This window comes from Alternaria dauci, chromosome 1, assembly GCF_042100115.1.
Source record: "Alternaria dauci strain A2016 chromosome 1, whole genome shotgun sequence".
Lineage (NCBI taxonomy): Eukaryota > Fungi > Ascomycota > Dothideomycetes > Pleosporales > Pleosporaceae > Alternaria > Alternaria dauci.
Window position 1 is genome coordinate 3,338,810 of NC_091272.1, and position 18,429 is coordinate 3,357,238.

General features: G+C 53.0%; 7 protein-coding genes across 7 annotated transcripts; 3 read left to right on the forward strand and 4 right to left on the reverse strand.

Moving 5' to 3' along the window:
* Window positions 1–1,688: 1,688 nt before the first annotated feature.
* ACET3X_001041 (uncharacterized protein) lies at window positions 1,689–3,778 on the reverse strand (the record flags this gene model as incomplete). Its single annotated transcript, XM_069446288.1, has 2 exons — window positions 1,689–3,549; window positions 3,600–3,778. 2 exons carry the CDS (start codon window positions 3,776–3,778, stop codon window positions 1,689–1,691), a joined length of 2,040 nt encoding a protein of 679 aa, XP_069311283.1.
* Window positions 3,779–6,553: 2,775 nt separating this feature from the next.
* On the forward strand, window positions 6,554–7,903 carry ACET3X_001042 (uncharacterized protein; the record flags this gene model as incomplete). Its single annotated transcript, XM_069446290.1, has 2 exons — window positions 6,554–6,639; window positions 6,688–7,903. The coding sequence occupies 2 exons, from the start codon at window positions 6,554–6,556 to the stop codon at window positions 7,901–7,903; spliced, it is 1,302 nt and encodes a 433-aa protein (XP_069311284.1).
* Window positions 7,904–8,422: 519 nt separating this feature from the next.
* ACET3X_001043 (uncharacterized protein) lies at window positions 8,423–9,676 on the reverse strand (the record flags this gene model as incomplete). The annotated part of the gene is made up of 1 exon (XM_069446291.1): window positions 8,423–9,676. The coding sequence occupies one exon, from the start codon at window positions 9,674–9,676 to the stop codon at window positions 8,423–8,425; it is 1,254 nt and encodes a 417-aa protein (XP_069311285.1).
* A 461-nt stretch (window positions 9,677–10,137) lies between these two features.
* On the reverse strand, window positions 10,138–11,679 carry ACET3X_001044 (uncharacterized protein; the record flags this gene model as incomplete). The annotated part of the gene is made up of 1 exon (XM_069446292.1): window positions 10,138–11,679. The coding sequence occupies one exon, from the start codon at window positions 11,677–11,679 to the stop codon at window positions 10,138–10,140; it is 1,542 nt and encodes a 513-aa protein (XP_069311286.1).
* A 785-nt stretch (window positions 11,680–12,464) lies between these two features.
* On the forward strand, window positions 12,465–14,615 carry ACET3X_001045 (uncharacterized protein; the record flags this gene model as incomplete). The annotated part of the gene is made up of 6 exons (XM_069446293.1): window positions 12,465–12,486; window positions 12,552–12,701; window positions 12,750–13,485; window positions 13,535–13,950; window positions 14,001–14,365; window positions 14,415–14,615. The coding sequence occupies 6 exons, from the start codon at window positions 12,465–12,467 to the stop codon at window positions 14,613–14,615; spliced, it is 1,890 nt and encodes a 629-aa protein (XP_069311287.1).
* A 581-nt stretch (window positions 14,616–15,196) lies between these two features.
* ACET3X_001046 (uncharacterized protein) lies at window positions 15,197–16,993 on the forward strand (the record flags this gene model as incomplete). Its single annotated transcript, XM_069446294.1, has 4 exons — window positions 15,197–15,310; window positions 15,357–15,742; window positions 15,792–16,322; window positions 16,369–16,993. The coding sequence occupies 4 exons, from the start codon at window positions 15,197–15,199 to the stop codon at window positions 16,991–16,993; spliced, it is 1,656 nt and encodes a 551-aa protein (XP_069311288.1).
* Window positions 16,994–17,178: 185 nt separating this feature from the next.
* Window positions 17,179–18,320, reverse strand: ACET3X_001047 (uncharacterized protein; the record flags this gene model as incomplete). Its single annotated transcript, XM_069446295.1, has 3 exons — window positions 17,179–17,979; window positions 18,078–18,093; window positions 18,151–18,320. The coding sequence occupies 3 exons, from the start codon at window positions 18,318–18,320 to the stop codon at window positions 17,179–17,181; spliced, it is 987 nt and encodes a 328-aa protein (XP_069311289.1).
* Window positions 18,321–18,429: the final 109 nt, after the last annotated feature.

Sequence of the window (18,429 nt, forward strand, 5' to 3'; positions counted from 1 at the left end):
CGATCTTCAGCTGACGAGACTAATGCGCCGACGGATTTGCTGCACATTGACGTCTTACCAGTGACTCTATCTACAAGGCTTATCGTAAGCTCATACACCCGGTTTGCTAGCCTCCAATCAAACCACCTCACTCATAATCTCGGACTACTTCATGGGCTTTTTCGCACCATTCATCGCCATCCTGTTCATATGCATAGCCGCCTCGTGGCCGTTGAACGTGGACGGATAGGATAAACGAGGTATTCGATGCCCAATGATCGGCATCCACATGAATGCGGCTCTGAGCTGCACTATCCAGACTAGACGAAAGCTTTTCGTTTGGTTGTGATCCGTGGCTGCCGTCTACGCAGTCATCATGTAAAGGCTTAGCCACCACCACCACCATGCACACAACAAACCAAGAGAGCATTCTTGGCACCAAAGGTCCGGGCTTTTTGTTTTTTATGGTACCATGTGCCGAGATACCCACTAGTTAGTCACTTTACATGTGTGAGACTGCTTTGATGACTACCTAGGTATGTTGGAAAGCAAAGCTTGCACGTGGAATCTAGACAGCCTCAGATAGGACAGCACGAATCCTTGCAGATCTACAATGCACAAGTGCTACGATCGCCGGAATTAGAAAATGGAGGACTAGTGGCAGAAAGACTTGCACCGATGCAAGCGGCGAAGGATTTAGTAATACGTTTACACTGAAACACGCAGGTTGCAAGGTGCATAGATACCTAGGTACTGAAAGATTCAGAGCATTTGGTTAACCGATGCAGCAATTTTTTGGAGGGCCAAGGTCCAAGCGATGAATAAGAGACTCCGTCAGTTATCAGAGGACGTCCGTGTGATCGGCTTGATCCAGGACTGTTCATTTGCTTCCATCCTTGCCGAATATGTTCCAATCAGCGTCCATGTTGATACAATACATCTCGTACAAGAACACAGTACTACTGGGCGGATTGGGTGGCAACTACCAAGCCTCTTGTGTCTCATCCTTCCACTTGGTATTTAGGTAGTCTCATCTTCAAGAGTTACCATCGCCTACTACTCGGATATCACGTATTTGTTAGTCTGATTCGAAAAGGTATGCTTATCTATGTAGTTCAAAACTTACAATGGCTTGTACATGTTGAAGAGATTCAGCTCGTTATGCACATGAGTGCTCAGCCTACATTCTCATCGCCTTGAAACATCATTTCGCATCAAATCCGGAGTAGCAGTCGAGATTTACATCAATTTAAGCCTTTATTGCTTCCTATTCCAGCCCTTGTAACTGCATTTGCGGGTTTAACTAGAGAAAGTCGTCCTCCTCGGTTTGGAGTCGTTCGGCTTGCAGTAAATATTGGGGGCTCGCAGCCTCACAATACAAATCAACAACCCTGCCTCATCAATGGCACGATGTATACGCTTGTATTCCAAACTTCTGAGCATGTTATTTCACCTCCGCTACTCAAAAGGGCGGCTTCAGATGTGAGGGTCCAGAGCAATGCTGTCCGTGTGTTCGTAAGTAGCAGTACTCGGGGTATACGGAACTTTATATTGGGATTACCTTCACTTCAGATTCATACCAGAGAACATCGACGTTCAGACAGACTTTGAAGGAAATAAGAAGGAACTAATCAAGTATCATTTGACATCTCAGCAAAGAAATGTAGCCAGCGCGACGGCTCGCTGGCTATTATGAGTACATTTTGCCATCAATATCTGAGCTTCCTTGTCCCTTTGGTTTTCTTGATCCACCTGGCATCCCGCTTACTTAGTTCCACTGCACTTCTCTTCTTCTTCATATCACCGTTCCCAATATTAGCTGCAGTAATGTTTCCACACTCAGGTGTTGTCAACCTTTGTCCGAACTGATCAGCAGCCCAGATGAGAACACCGTTCGACCAACCAAAGCCCTCCACAACTTCGTACTCACCACCCCCTCCAGCAGCATTAGTACTCTCATCAGAGTACTTTTCGAAGATCGTCCCATTGCCTTGAGAGTCGGGAAGTTGTGGCACTTCATCAGTCGCGCCACCAGTGACACGCCATGTGCAATACAACGAATCAAGATAGCGCTGTGCAATGCGGAGGGAAAGATCTTGGGTCCAAATGTAATCCTCGGTTGACTGTTCGTCATCGTCTTCGCTGACCTCGAGAGGCGTGTTGAGTAGACCTTGCATAAGAATGTATTGCAGTGGCGGCCAGACGTTTGGCTCGTCCCACTGCTGTCCGGTCTCGAGGTTTGTTGCGGAAATCGCACCGTCTCGAGACTCAAGGAGCTCCTCAACCCGTGCGTAAACACGCCTCATTGCCTTAGGATCGTTCTTGATGCTTTCAGGAGCGGCGCCTGTCCAGAAAGGATAAAACTGGGAAATCTGAAACCATATTTGTTGTCCAGGCGGCGCTCCTTGGAGTGAAAGTGGTGTGCTCGTGTTATCGGCCAAGGTGTAGATATTCTGACTACTAGAGGTTAAGTTGTAGTCAAAGTAGCTGTAGTGCTCAGGCGACCAAAGGATGGTGGTCATTGCCTCGCTCCGGTCTGCAGCTCGACCGGCCCACTCGCGTGCAGCGGTATAATTGCCTTGGTGGCGGTGGAACTCAGCGATCGTGATCTCGTTGTAGTACAAGATCGAGTTGAGCTCCACCGGGATGATCTCAATAGTATTGAGCGAACGAAGAGGGAAGAATGTGTCTGTAACAGCGTCGGATGGGTTGGCAATCCAGCGCGCTGAATAGTCCCATCCACTCTCTGCACCAGATGCAAGGTTGGAATACAAAGTTGCGATCTCGGTTTCGTTGAGTGGCTGCGTGGCGTTGAACTCCTCGCCTTCTTCATTGAAGTAAGTCGCGTTGTTGGCAGTCACGTAATCCTCGTAGTAGGATTCAGGCCGTGGCTGCGTGTTCAACACAGCATAGTGGTTCAGGGAGTAGTTCATGCCAGCCCGCTCAAGCGTTACGGTACGGTTATTTACCCAGAACTCATACTCCTTTTCAAGGATAGGTAAAGCCCGTTCGAGAAGAGTGTAATTCTGTGTATATTCGACGTAAACACGAACCATCTGCGTAAGCAGGGGTGGCTGCGATCGATTCTCGTAATAGCGACGGGCGCCGTTGGGCACGAAGCCAATGTCTTCGACAAGATCCAAGAAGTTTTCGATGATGTTCTCCGCAATCTGAGTGAAAGATCCCTGAGTACGAAGAAGACCTTCGATGACCCAGAACGAGTCCCAGTAATATGGCTCCCTGAAACGACCGCCAGCTATCACAAATGTACGGTTGACCGGGATGAAAGAGTTGACGCATTCAGAGCAGTTCCCGGCTCCAGCATATCGACGCGTCAAGTCAGGCCATATATCGATGACTTGGCGTGTGAAATCTCGAACAACAGAGCTGTTGACGTTTTCGAGAAAGTCTGGTTGCGTTTCCAGCTCATCGATGGGTACTTCTTCTAGTTCTGAGCCAGCCTCGCCAAAGTATTCGGATAGGAAATCGTTCAGCGCTGTGTTGTTCTCAATCGGCCTCGAAAGGTTTGCAAATGCTGCAAGCACTTCTTCCAGTGGGCGCGTTGTTGGCCTGCTATTGATTAGCCGTTATCTGATCGGGGTTTCATCCAAGTTACTTACAAATCGACAAACGTCTTCGAATCCTCAAACGGTCTTGCGAGTTCAATCTCGCGAAGCAAGTCGCCATAACAGTAAATGGGTGAGTCGCAAGGTGCAATCACGCTGCCATTAATGAATATCGCGCTTGCCAAAGGCACGCATGCAATGAGAGCAGCAATCAACGAGTGCATTGAAGCCATTTTGGGGGGCCCAAGCTCCAGCGGAGGAAGAGACGGAATTGACACAAGACAGAACACATCCGTTCCAGGTACTTAAGCTCTCATCTGTGCGACCCTAGTGTACAAAGAAACCTGCCATTGCACCGCGTATTACGGGTACGCTGACCGGTCCGTCCACGTACGTGGCTTGCTAAAACACGCAAAATGCGCATCGTCATGCTTGGCAGGCTTTCCCAAAGTACCCAAGTAATGGTTCGACATCAGCACATGGCGTATCGGAAGCGTGGAGTTGCCGGTAAAATGTGGAGAAGTCGAGCTGACGCGGAGGTTCCCCGCAAAGATGACTGTCGAAAAAGTCTTAGCGTGATGTCATCGCTGTCAACTCCGGTCGAGCCATGGTACCTACCGATTTCTGCATGTCACAGTTCTGACATCGGAAAATGCATAAACTCTCAGTGTCATCGGCAACTCCGAAATATATACTTGGCGCATAAGAAGTCTCGTCTAGCTGCACTCGTTTTCACTTGAGAGGGTTGCCTATATCCCCCAATACCTTGTTGCACATGGATCTCTAGCGAATCTAACAGAAGTACCACAGCCACAACATCCGATTCGAAGCTGCAGCAGGTGTCATTTCAGGGGCCGCGACATCTACCTTCACGATCGTGTCAAATATCTCGGCATAGCAGTAAACGGTGTCCAAGGACACAAAACCACATCACATTTGAAGCTCGTCAAGGCATTGGGAAGCTAGGCTAGAGCGCCGTTCCTCGCTCCAACACAACCACAGTAACAAGATATCTAGTCTTGGAGTTGACTTCACTTCTGCTGTTACCGGTCCGTTTCGGTCCGTCCTTCTAATTGCGATATCTTTATCCGCACATATCCTCGCAAAGTCAAACATGGCATTCAATTCCGGTCTCCATCAGACTCGAAATGGTTCTGCCGCAGTCCTCCATTTCTGGTCCCAGGGGCGAAACTGGTGCAAGGAGAGAATAGACGCGCTTGTAGAAGCAATTTCCGATGATCGTCAGAACCACAGCTCGAACCCCTCCCATCAGTCTGTACAACGTGGAGAAGAACGATCAGACACGGATGTAGACTATATCGAGGCCTTATTGATGACCTTGGTTGTGCCGAGAACACCTACAAGGCTGTATGGCCTCTGAGCTCATTCGCTTCCTCTTCTAACGGTCATATGCTATCAACGATCTGTTCGTCCAGGTCACCGCAATGTCTTGGCCTTCCGACTCGTAAATTGAGAAAACGAACTAGGGGATCCTTTCAGGCAGGTTTGCCAGCGATTGGCGTGACTTCGATATCTTGACTTTTTCCAACCATCCGAGTATGCCGTTATTGCCAGGTTCGTGGGACCCAAGCCATTGGCGACCGAAGATGTGTGTGTGTGACGGAGTTGATTTCCTCTGGTCATGAATAGAGCGATCTTGGTAATTCCCGAGTCATCCTTATCCCAGCATTCTTGCTAAGCCACCCAGGCTGACGTTGAGACTGAAGCTCAGCTTCACGCCCTTAGCCTGCGCCGTAAATTCCTGGGTGTGTTCACTCCATTCCCTCCGGATCTGCGCACGCTGCTGGAGACCGCTATGTTTTCTATGCATACTCTCCCTCTTGTCACTTTCTCTGCGTACGAGAGCTCTTCGTTGCACATCTTTTGTGTCTTGTAAGACTGGTGCTGTCATGGCTTGGATGCTTACGGTCTGATGTGGCGGTACGTTTTCGAAGAGGAGTTGACCGCTCTTGGTCTGCATGACGAAGCTTTGGTACCGATAAGCATGCAGGATCAAACTGTGAATGTCTGACATGGACCTCTTCTCAAGGATTGCAATAGCAGATTTGTAATGCCGCAAGTCCCATAATGAGGCGTTCTTCTCGGTTATTAGTAAGAAGTTATCTCCAGCACCCAGTGCCACGAGGCGGGGTCTGTCGATCCAACTTCCGTCATGGATGTTGTTCTGTAAGGCAACAAGTAGATTTCCTGGCAGGTTTTTCCAGAGGTAGGAAGCTTTGTCGTGGATGAAGAAAGACGAATTGTATGGTCCCAGCGTACACCGTATATTGGGAATATCGCGGTTTTCAGCATGCAGGAAGTTGACCAACTCTTGCGGAAGCCCAGAACTCTCAACACGAGCTGTTCCGCCAGTATCACGCCAAGTGAGGAGGAAGCTGTCCTCGAAACCAAGGGTCACATGATAGATCTTTTTCAACTGCGAGGAGCTGAGAAACTTTGCCAACTTTCTTGGAAGGCGTGCACTGCATCATTGTCAGCATCGTGTTTCCCGTTCGATCCGTTCACGAAAGCATACTGTTCTCGTCTCGACGGACATTGGAAGAAGTGGCAGCCGCGCTGGCCAAACGTGAATGTAGAATCGCACATGTGCCGCCGAAAACTCGGGCTCGCTAAGAAGAAAAACGTTTAGTCTATTTTGATGGAAGCGGTGTGCAACGCTGAACACAGTGGGTCACTATAAAGCTGCAATGTTGTGAAGAAGTAGGAATCGCACGATTGATTGTGTTGACATTCGCCTTGCCAAGCTTGATCGCTTCCAGGGTCCAAACAGGATAGCAACGCTCTGAAACCGTTTTCGGGGAACACGCGCCAATTCGTAAAGACGCCAGGCCGACGGAAACCTATTCACGGCTTGACATTCACGCGCTTGTACGTTGAATGCATATCACCTCATCATCTAGGTGCGACTTGGACATTTTTAGGGGTTTCACCACTTGGGGAGCGCGTGACGTCATACCAGCTTTTCACCCAATCGCGCCCAACCGGGAATGAGTGGTACCGCGAGCAACGCCTCGTTCTTCTCGTTCGGACCTGATGACAGCTTCATTTCCAAAAGCTTTGCGGGACTCAATCAGTACGCTGCCAGCCTATTCTTTTGTACACGACAGTTAACGATCAGCAGTCGCAACCTCCCTTCCAGCCTCCAAGATCTCCTTCTAGGCAGGACAGTTTCAGAAGTACACTGGGCAGCTCTAGGGCCGATAACCGAATCCTGGATCCTGAGTTCTAAAGACTCATCGGGCAGAAACAGCCTGCAATGGGGCTCATCTATACCCTCACGGCTTGAGAGTATTCTGACCAAGACATGGCACTCTCCACATCTGCGTGCCTTCTTGGGACCGGACGACTCCTTCATCATCTGGCATCCTGAGCTCATACGTTGGGCTAATCTGCCGCCGAGCCTGGAGGATGCCGTACAGTCCTGGTTGACGCCTTCTGGATGGCGCGTAGGACCGCCACGCATTGTAACATGGGGTCCCGAAGGCGCATTTTTCGCTATGAGTGAGTACGGCGACGTCGTATACCGGTTAGGCAATGGAGATGCCTGGGAAATTTACAAAGAGACGGTAGAAGAATGGAAGGCGGAGAAGGGGTTTCTCTGGAGCAACCTGACCTTCATTGCCCTAGATCCCACCAGCTCTGACCAATTCATCGCAATTCAGAATGATGGGACATGGGCTGGCTCCATCGATGATATCAACGAGGAAGCACTGGAGACATTTGCACACAACTTCTTTGCCCGAGCGAAGAAGAAGTCGAAACCTGACTCGTCCCAGTCGAACGGGCAGGTGCCAAACGGTACCAACAAGCCTACAGAGACGACACCCGATGCCGCGACGCAAGCCATCTACGAAAGGTGGTCTACAGAAGCGGCAGTCATGTTCGCAGCCGCATCAGCAGCAGCCGGAGGCTCGAAACCTAAAGCGCCGCGCAAACTTCAAGTCCGATCCCAGTCCAGTAGCTCAGATACCTCTAGACCGCCACTGCACCGCACACCATCGGCATCGCCAAAGTTACTGTCCATGTTTCCCTATCTGCCTAATACGATTACGACCTGCAATCTCACAGCGTGTACAATACTCAAATCTGAACCAGATAGTATACACGCCTGCCAACACGACGTAGAAAAGCTACTTCGAGCAAGCGGTTTGTATAGCTACGAGTGGCTACGTCAGGAGCGCTTACGATGGCATCCCGACCGTTTCGGGCGATTATGCGAGGAAGAATGGAGAGAAACCGGAAAGAAGCTCGCTGGCGAGATGTTCAAACTCATGAGCGTACTGATTGAAGATCTCAAACGACGTCAAGGCGAAGGCAGTGCTAGTAAAGATGTGTAGGATGTAGAATCAAGAAAAGGCATCTGGACATGGTTGAGCCTGTCTATCAATCAACCTCAAACTTCCCTGATCTCTCCCTATGTAGACTCACGTTAGTACTCACAGCTACCTCTTCCGACTGCTGTCTGCCCACCCGTCTGGCCTGACCCGTCTGCAGGTACCCGCAAGGTGCAGTAGGCACGACTCCAACACCAACTGCCACTGTTCTTGCGCTCGAGCAAAGGCTGCCACTACCGCGTTGGCATGTTACCTCAACCGCATATGCAATTCCAGGACGAAATCGTTGCCGAATTCCCGCGCGAAGTAAAGTACCAAAGTATTATTCTACAAATCCTCATTCTGTGTTTAACTATTTGAATATCAAAGTACAAGACCCATGTCGAGCCGCCGCAGATACCAAAGAATGGTAATCAGGGTATACGCCTAACCATGTGAAACGCCGAATATCTCAAGAGGCCGTTATTAGACACAAAGAAAAACGCCAAAGTGCATGCTTAAAGTGCAGTGACTGTATACATTTTATGAAAACCAGCTCGGTTGCTGGTTGAACCCTTGATTGCCATCCATATCATCGTCGTTGTACTCTTCCACCTCAAACTTGGAGCCCAGAGCTTCGTTCGCTTCTCTCAGCATGGCAGTCATCTGCAAGCTCATCCTGCGCAGGCGCTCGTCTTCTTCAATCTCTTCCCTCCGCACATTGTTGATCAGACGCTGAGTTTCTTTTGGCAGGGGGCTCGCGGTTATGCTTGACTTGTCATCGAACATGGCTGGGGAACCGTAGCTGTGTCGACTGTAGGAACGCGCCCGTTCGTGTGAGCCAGGAGTGGCTGCTGGGCTGCCGCCGAAAGATCGTCGGTCGACTGTGGAGCGTCGGGATACTGGGATCAGGGAGGGTCGCTTGTAGGATGGCGTTCCTGCGTTTGGCCGTGATACAGGGCGTGGGATCAACGAGGGCGATCGATCGGGCAGTCTTCGCCCGGATAGTCGCGGTGTGGAGGGCCTTGATTCTGTCTCGAGATTAGTCCCAACTACCACCCAATTGTCTGCTGTGCGCAGTCGCTTGGCCATCCTGGGGCGGTCTGGCGTGATGGAGTTGATTGACTGGACCCCATAGTCGTCGCTTGGGGCGGGCGGTAGTTGCTGCACTGGACCTGCCTGATAGGGGTCGTCCTGGAGCCCAAGTTTCGCCGCGACTTCCTCCTGCGCATCGATGCTGTATCGCGCTCCTCCTCCCGCCTGAAAACCTCGGAAGGGCACTGTGCAGAACTGGAACAGCTTTCCGGCCACTCCTCCGACAAGACTCATTATAGACCACGATTTGCTCTCGCTGGGCGTCGTGTGCATTTCGCCAACTGCGACCTGTCTCGCCAGGCCAACCTGGGGTGTGGGGGGTACCGACCAGGTGCCGCGCTGCTTTTGGAGGTTGAAGTAGTCATCGTAGTCGCCGTCTCGTCTCGTCTCGTTGTGTGTCCCATCCATACCCCCAGCGAGTTGGTAGCGGTCGTTCGCAAGCGGCGGCGGACTTCTGGTGTCGCTGGCGCGAGTGCTGTGCAGGACATGTTCTCCCCAGGGACCTCCTATCGCGGCTTCGTGCGCCGTGGAGCCATACCGGGAGCGCTTACGGGTCTCGTGGACATTTGAATCAATCACCTGGTGGCCGGAGGTTTCATGTGCCGTGCCAAAAACGCCCGCCTGAGACTTTGCGCGTGCATACGAGGGCGAGGGAGTATATGGCACGGGCATATCGTGGAAGTAGCGCGAGTTGGTAGCCATGCAGGGAGGTGGATACGGAGGCTGCTTTTGCTCAAGGCTGGTCCGGTACTGCGAACGAACAAATGATGTCAGGGTTGCTGCACGAAATACTGCTAACCGTCGGAAGCTTCCCTGGCCCGCTACTCCTAATGGAAATACAAAGTGACTAAAGGGCCATGTTGGGTGATGCCTGTCGCGTGTTCGGGATGTGAGTGGGGAACTGCGGAGTGAGAGCCATTGTTTGTATTCAACCGTCGCTGGGGTAGCGCCATGGACGGACCATCATCGCCATTATCATCACAGCAGCAGCAACAAGTCATGGCAAAATGAAGGGTTGATGCATATGATTTACCAAAGAGCAGCGAACCCATCTATCAACACAACAACGCCTCCCTTCCCAGGACTGGGGTATACCTTGCCCAAACGCCACCAAAAATGATCATAGTTCTCTATCAAACGCCAGCGCCATCAGCGCAGTCCCGTTACGCCCTTGCTATCCAACCACTATGCACAAAGTATTCAAAAAGTTGCGATGACTTGCTAGTGTCGATCTTGCAAATCTCTCTGGCCGTCTTTTTCTTCAGCGCGCCGCCATTGTTGAGTGCGGCCCGAAGGATGGTCTCCTTGAGCGCTAGATATGGCTTGGGCATGATACGCAATGTGCTGCATATCTCCACCTCCTCTGGATTGAGCAGCTGGAGATCCGCTTTTGACTCTTTGCCAAACTTGAGAGGCACGGTATTGGGGAGCGACTTGGGCACGAACTTTGTCTTGGAATGCTGTGGTGTCAAAACGCCATTTGCACCATTGGCGCCGTTCTGAGCGCGATCCGGAGGTGGCGTCGTGAGACCACTGTTCTGCTTGACGTGCAATGGCAGCTCCTGCGCGAGCAAGGCTGTGGCTGCAGACGGTTGTTCGAAAGGTGGTTGAGGCTTTGCCATCCTACTGGACGCCAGACGATCAAACTGCCCGACGGGAGGCGGCCGGGTTTGCCGTTGCTGCTTCTCCTGTTCGTATTTCTCCCCAGCTTTGAGACTGGTGATCTGCATGTTCCTCCACTCCTGAAGCTGTGAGATGGCCTGCCTGAGATTGTGCTCGTATTCCAGGTCCTTGCAAAACTGCTCAAAGTCGGCATGCTGCATCATCCTGGCAAACGGCTTCGCCTTGTTCATCAGGTCTTTTTCTTCTTTGGTCCGCTTCTTGTCGGCCAGCTGATTCTTGCGGTACTCCAGTAGCTGATGCTCGAAGATGATCTTTTTGCGCTCAACTCGGGCGTCTAGGCGGTGGTTGTAGATTTCCATAATGGTCATCTTAAGCTCCATCTCTGGCTCCAGCTCGCCCGTTCTTGGATTCAAGCCATCACCAGGGTCGAACTGCATGTGCTGCACAGCCTCCTCGGCTTCGTTGAAGTATTCAGTCTCGAACTCCAGACGACCGGGCATATATCCTTGGACCTCGTGGCAAGCTGGGACACTGGCCGTGGGCTTCTGCTTGGGCGCATCGGGCTCGCGGCCTGCAGCTTCCTCTTTCTTCTTCTCTATCCTCCTCTTCTTCCTCGCCTGAAACTCGTGACGCGGTATGCGGGTGCTGAGCTCGGTGTCATCCTTGCTGCAGTGCTCGGGCAGGGGAAAGCACGGGCTTTCCAGGTAGGTACTGATGTAGTGGTCGCGGACCTCGTCCTTCTCGCGGTAGCCGCCTATGTGATCCGCAATGTCTGCCCATGAGCCCAGGCCGTATGTTTCGGCGCCTTCCAAGAGGGCCAGCTCCTCGTCGGCGCCCCAGTCCTCGGTGTATATGGGTATGGAATGCTGCTCGATGACCTTGAACTTGTGCTTGGCAGGCTGGTGGTCGCGCGTAGCCTTGCCGTCGGAGAAGCATGGCACGCAGAGGTCGTATTCGCTGCACACGTCTTCGGCGCAGCGTATGCGGACTGTCGACGTGATGTCGGAGGAGCACACATCGCAGACGTACTTGGTGCCGCCTTCGGTGCCCCGCGTACCCGTCTTCTTCTTGATGACCCCCATGGCTGCTCCGCTGTTGACGTATGTGCAAGTGAAGGAGAGTCGGGGGGTGAGACAGAGGGCTGTGGCTGTGCACGCCGTTCACTGCAAGGGCGCGAGTCGGGGTCGGGGGGTGATGACTAATGCAACGTAAGATAATGCCGCAGCTCGCGACGGTCAGCGAGGACGGGCGGCTGCGTGCGTCGAGATGGCGAGCGGACGTGGTGTTGGGCTCCAAGGTCAAGGTCGCGCGCGGTGTTGACGTACCCACGCCGGACGTTGTTGTTGGCGGCGGCGGAAGCTGCAGCCGAGGCTGGGATGGGGACAGGCAGGCACGAATCACGATATCACTCGCAATGGCGCAGCATGGTCGCAAATGAAAATAGACACGCAGACTCTCACTCGGGCTGCGACACGCGAAACACTGCAAAGGAAGGGCAAAAGGATTGGCGCGTCAGTGCGTCGTCAGTCCGAAATGAAGGCTAGTTTCAGAGACCCAATGACCCAACTTCAAACGAGGACCCTATCTGGAGCATCGCAGCATTGACGGAGTCCTGGGGCACTCGGACGTTGGACACATTGCCACCAGCCGCTCCCTATACCTAGGTCTTCTCTGCTCTCCCCTCTCCAGAGCCCTCTCCACCAGAGTCTCTGCAGCGCTCCCCCGTCTGCCAGCACCACGTCCGCTCTTTTGGTGTGCCCCTCGTCGCCTTCCCGCGTCCCGTAGTCTCCACCCTCTCGCTACCTAGCAGCACCCTGGGTGTCCGACTGTTCTTCCTGCATCTGTCCACCACTGAGCTGCCGCAACCATGTCTTGGAAGCTCACAAAGAGTGCGTATCCCCCCCAAAAGCCCGCCTGCTGAGTGACGCCCCCTCCCCCCTAACACGTGTCGCAGAGCTCAAAGAGACGCATCTTGCTCCCCTCGCCAACACATTCAGTCGCTCGTCGTCGACGTCGACCATAGTCGGTGACCAGGCGACGCCCAAAGCCTCGAGTTCCGCCGCCAGCGCGACGACCCTCGGAGACTCAAAAGACAATGGCATCGGTACTTTGGCTCCCCTGTCCCCACTCACCTCCTGCTGACCCAGTCCAGCCGCCTCAGAAGCCAACGCAGCCGCCCCGGCGCCGCCCCTTCGCCCCGGTATCCTAATTGTCACCCTCCATGAAGGCCAGAAGTTTTCGCTGCCCCCGGGCGCCGAGCAGCAGTTCAGCGGCGGGAGCCACCACCAGGGCTCCATGTCCCAGGGTGGCGGCCTCTCCGTGGCAGGCTCAATGCGACCGGGCTCGTCTTCGCGCAACGCAGTCGCCGGTTCCTACGCGAACCGACCGCAGTCTGCTGCTGGCAGCATCAATGCCGCGCCTACCATCCACGGCCGCTACTCGTCAAAACACCTGCCCTACGCTCTGGTCGATTTCGACAAGCAGCAGGTCTTCATCAACGCAGTCTCCGGTACGCCAGAGAACCCGCTCTGGGCCGGCAGCAACACACAATACAAGTTCGATGTGTCCCGCGTCACCGACCTCACCGTCTCGCTCTACATCCGAAACCCATCTGCGTCGCCCAACGCCGGTCGCAACGAAGATATCTTCATCGGAACACTCAAGGTCCACCCGAAGTTCGAGGAGCAGAGGACGGACAGCAAATCTGGAAACGGCGACGGCGCAGGTGGCCAAGCCGGTGCTGATTGGATACCCGTGCAGTTTGGTAGCGGTCAGATGAAGGTCGGAGTCAACTTTGTCGAGAACCGCCAAGATCGTCTGGCGATTGACGATTTTGAACTTCTCAAAGTCGTCGGCAAGGGAAGTTTTGGAAAGGTCATGCAGGTGCAGTATGTGCTCATGCGCTCTCCTGCAGTATTCGATACTAACAACGTGCAGGAAAAAGGATACGCACCGAATTTACGCCCTCAAGACCATTCGTAAAGCACACATCATCTCCCGGTCCGAAGTCGCACATACTCTCGCTGAGCGGTCTGTCCTGGCTCAAATCAACAACCCCTTCATCGTACCATTGAAGTTCTCGTTCCAGTCGCCAGAGAAGCTGTACCTTGTCTTGGCCTTTGTTAATGGCGGTGAGCTCTTCCACCATCTGCAGAAGGAACAACGATTCGACATCAACCGAGCTCGGTTCTATGCGGCCGAACTGCTATGCGCCCTTGAGTGCTTACACGGTTTCAACGTCATCTACCGCGATCTGAAGCCAGAGAACATTCTTCTCGATTACACTGGTCATATTGCCCTGTGCGACTTTGGTCTCTGCAAACTCGACATGAAGGATGAGGACCGGACAAACAGTAAGTCATATCTGAGCATGGTTTGAATCGCAGAACTAACACTCTCTTAGCATTCTGTGGAACACCAGAATACCTCGCTCCGGAACTCCTTACCGGCGCTGGCTACACCAAGTCCGTCGACTGGTGGACGCTTGGTGTTCTTCTATACGAGATGTTGACTGGGCTGCCTCCCTTCTACGATGAGAACACCAACGACATGTACCGCAAGATTCTCACCGAGCCTCTACACTTCCCCGGCCCCGAGATTGTCCCACCGGCCGCACGCGATCTCCTGACTCGTCTCCTAGACCGCAATGCAGAGAAGCGATTGGGAGCCAAGGGCGCTGCGGAGATCAAGGCACATTACTTCTTCCACAGCATCGACTGGCGAAAGCTGCTCGAGAGGAAGTACGAGCCCAGCTTCAAGCCCAATGTGGTACGTAAAACTGTTATTAATCAAAAGGCCACGACTAACATATACCTAGGTTGACGCAAAAGACACTGCCAACTTCGACCGCGAATTCACCTCCGAGGCTCCAACGGATTCGTACGTCGATGGCCCTATGCTTTCCCAGACTATGCAACAGCAATTCGCAGGATGGTCATACAACCGTCCTGTTGCGGGTCTTGGCGATGCTGGTGGTTCGGTAAAGGATCCATCATTCGAGGGTGTAACGGAAAGATAGTGCATTCAGCATCTCAACACTTCGGCTCCGGAGAAAGGCCGTTGAGCACGAGTGTGGCTTGTCACGGCGATGGAGCCGACTGCACGCACAACACCCGCCGGCCTTGGATCCACAGATAGAAGACATGATGATTGGTGGGATCTCAGCGCTCTTTGATGCTTTTTTGGGTTCTGGAGCAATGGCACGGCGCTTGAGGCAGCATTTGTGTATGAGAAAGCCTGAATTCAGGCAAGCAAATCAAGACGATATCCCCATTGAGTTAGAGATGCACACGTCTTAGTGATCAGCTTTGTGGTGCTTTGGTAAGGCTGGCCAGGTGGAACCAACGGGATGGTCGGACAGTGAGCGCGTGGTAAAAGTGGTGCCCCTCCTTCCCTCAACGGAGCTCTGACGCAAGCGGGGCTGAGTCTCGGCCGCGCGACATTACTATTCTCCCATGACATCCGACAAAACATTCGTCTTCTCCTTACTCACACCTTTTTCCATCACCTCGCACTTGCAATTGACCCTGCCTGTCTCCCATTGTCCAAGTTTGGACCCTCATACCCTCATACCCGCCTACTAATCCCGCAACACACAACATGCCCGGCTTCGCACAGGCCTCGGACCTCAACGCCTGGTCGGCGCTGCAGGACCACCACCAGAAGCTTGGCAAGGACATTGTCCTGAAGGAGTACTTCAAGAAGGACCCTCAGGTAAGTCTTGATGTCTACCATCTAGTACCTTGCTAACAAATTGTAGCGATTCGAGAAGTTCAGCCGTACCTTCAAGAACGATGCCGAGAACTCCGAGATCCTGTTCGACTTCTCCAAGAACTTCATCACCGAGGAGACACTGAAGCTTCTCATCGAGCTTGCAAAAGAAGCCGGCCTTGAGAAGCTCCGCGATGACATGTTCGCTGGTGAGAAGATTAACTTCACCGAGAACCGTGCCGTCTACCACGTCGCACTCCGCAACACCTCCAACCAGAAGATGGAGGTTGATGGCAAGAGCGTCGTCGAGGACGTCAACTCGGTTCTTGACCACATGAAGGAGTTCAGCGAGCAGGTCCGAAGCGGCGAGTGGAAGGGATACACCGGCAAGAAGATCGACACCATCATCAACATTGGTATTGGTGGTTCTGACCTGTATGCAACTCTGTTTGATACGCTCAAAACATGTACTAACTCCAATTAGTGGTCCCGTCATGGTCTCAGAAGCCCTCAAGGCCTACTCCCAGCGCGACCTCAAGATCCACTTCGTTTCCAACATTGACGGAACTCACATCGCAGAAGCTCTCAAGGACTCCAACCCTGAGACCTCTCTCTTCCTCATCGCCTCCAAGACCTTTACCACAGCTGAGACCGTCACAAACGCCAACACTGCAAAGTCATGGTTCTTGAAGAGCGCAAAGCAGGAGGACATTGCCAAGCACTTCGTTGCCCTCTCGACTAACGAGGAAGAGGTCACCAAGTTCGGTATCGACAAGAAGAACATGTTCGGTTTCTCCGACTGGGTTGGTGGACGTTACAGTGTCTGGAGCGCTATTGGCCTGAGCGTGGCTCTCTACATTGGCTTCGACAACTTCCACCAGCTCCTGGCTGGTGCTCATGCCATGGACAAGCACTTCAAGGAGACTCCTCTCGAGCAGAACATTCCCGTCATCGGTGGTCTTCTGAGTGTATGGTACTCTGACTTCTTCGGCGCCCAGACTCACCTTGTCTCTCCGTAAGTCTGTCACTTTCGCAAATGCGCTTAGTCTAACATTACGCAGCTTCGACCAGTACATGCACAGGTTCCCCGCCTACCTCCAGCAACTGTCCATGGAGTCGAACGGAAAGGCCATCACCCGCAGCGGCGACTACGTCAAGTACACAACCGGTCCCATTCTGTTCGGTGAGCCAGCCACCAACGCCCAGCACTCCTTCTACCAGCTTCTCCACCAGGGCACCAAGCTCATCCCAACCGACTTCATCCTCGCCGCCCAGAGCCACAACCCCGTCGAGAACAACAAGCACCAGAAGATGCTTGCATCCAACTTCTTCGCCCAAGCTGAGGCGCTCATGGTCGGAAAGACGCCTGATGAGGTCAAGGCCGAGGGTGCGCCTGAGAACCTGGTCGCTCACAAGACCTTCCTGGGCAACCGACCCACTACCTCCATCCTGGCTGACAAGATTACACCTGCCACTCTTGGTGCCTTGATCGTCTACTACGAGCACCTCACGTTCACCGAGGGTGCCATCTGGAACATCAACAGCTTCGACCAGTGGGGTGTTGAACTCGGCAAGTCGCTGGCCAAGAAGATCCAGTCTGAGCTTGACGACGACAAGGAGTCTACTTCTCACGATGCTAGCACAAGCGGTCTCATCAACGCTTTCAAGAAGAAGGCTAGTTTGTAAGCGTCGGATGATGTGTTACGCGAGGCTGTAATGGCTGAATGACTTGATGACTCGAGGCTAGATACTCAGCAAGCACCTGAAGGATGCATATATAGTACTGATATCACGAAATACCAATGAACACATTGAAGTATAAGTTTTGCGTCTGAATAACCTAAAACACCAGTACATGGACTGCGTTGATTTCAATCGACTCTCTTGCCTCCACCTCCATATCCATAGCCGCCTAATCCGTAGCCACTGCCCATGCCACTTGCTCGACCGTTGGCTACAGGCAACCCATAGCCACTGCTTCCGTTGCCGAACCCTCTTCCACCGCCATTCATCCTATCTGTAGCATACCTCTTCAGCCGTCGGGGCAGCTCAACACCACGGAAGTAAACCACGCACACGGCCGCACTCGCCACAGCGCTGAGGAAACAGTACACCAGGGTACTGGTATAGATGTGTCCGCCATACCCACTCCAGCCCGGAGGCAGCGTAGTGCTTGGATACCACCGCACACTAAACGCCAAACTCAACGGATCCCCAATCGTAATCTTGGTATTCCTTGTGTGACTCGACACGGAATACGCAGTCGCAGCATCCACCGTTCCAGGCGCAACGCTCTTGGGGCCCGCATGAACCAGCAAGTTCAAATAGTTGCCCACGTGCAAGTGGCTCAGCTGCAGTGTCCCCGCCAATGCGATGATCAGCGGTGTGTACATTGTGCTCTGGGTTCCTAGCGCGCCTTCCTGTGTGCTGTCGTCGCTTACGCGGTACTCTGTTTCCATGACGGAGGGTGGCAAGGGTTTCGAGGGGATGCGGCACGATAGGGGCGCATCGTTGTGGATGTAGAATTCGAGGAGGTGGAAGAACTCGTCGGTTACAAAGTCTATGGTGCAGTTTACGTCTTTTTCGACGCCAAAGTTTAGGTGGAGGGGCTGGCCGGTTTCGTTGCAGGTTGGGAACGGGATGTACTGGAGGTGACCGGCTGCGTCTGTGATCTGGAAACACATGGGTTAGCGGCTACGGGGCGGAGAGTGGAGTCGTGCTCGTTGGTTTGTTCCCAGTCGTGGTGGGTGGGTGAGAGTGGTAGACGTACATGCTCACCGGTTTCTCTATTGTCGAGGTTAGCAATTGCGCTCGCAGCTTCTTGTGTATATGTTGAGACGTACATGGTTCGGTTTAGACAGCTGACTGGAATAATCTCCCCAGGATTATATCCTCGTGCCTCTTCGACGCTCTTCATGGGCTCCTGGCCGCTCAATGCTGTTGCAAGGGATGTCAAGAAAGAAAGTAACGCGACAGTAGGAAGCCATGACGATGGCTGTCGTCTCGAAATCATGACGAGGGTTCTGGGAAGAAAAGGCAATCGTTCACTCAGCGCATGTGAACTGGGTACTGCGCGTGGGGCCGCTGCGACGGTCGAGGTGCATGTGTCAACTTGGACAATG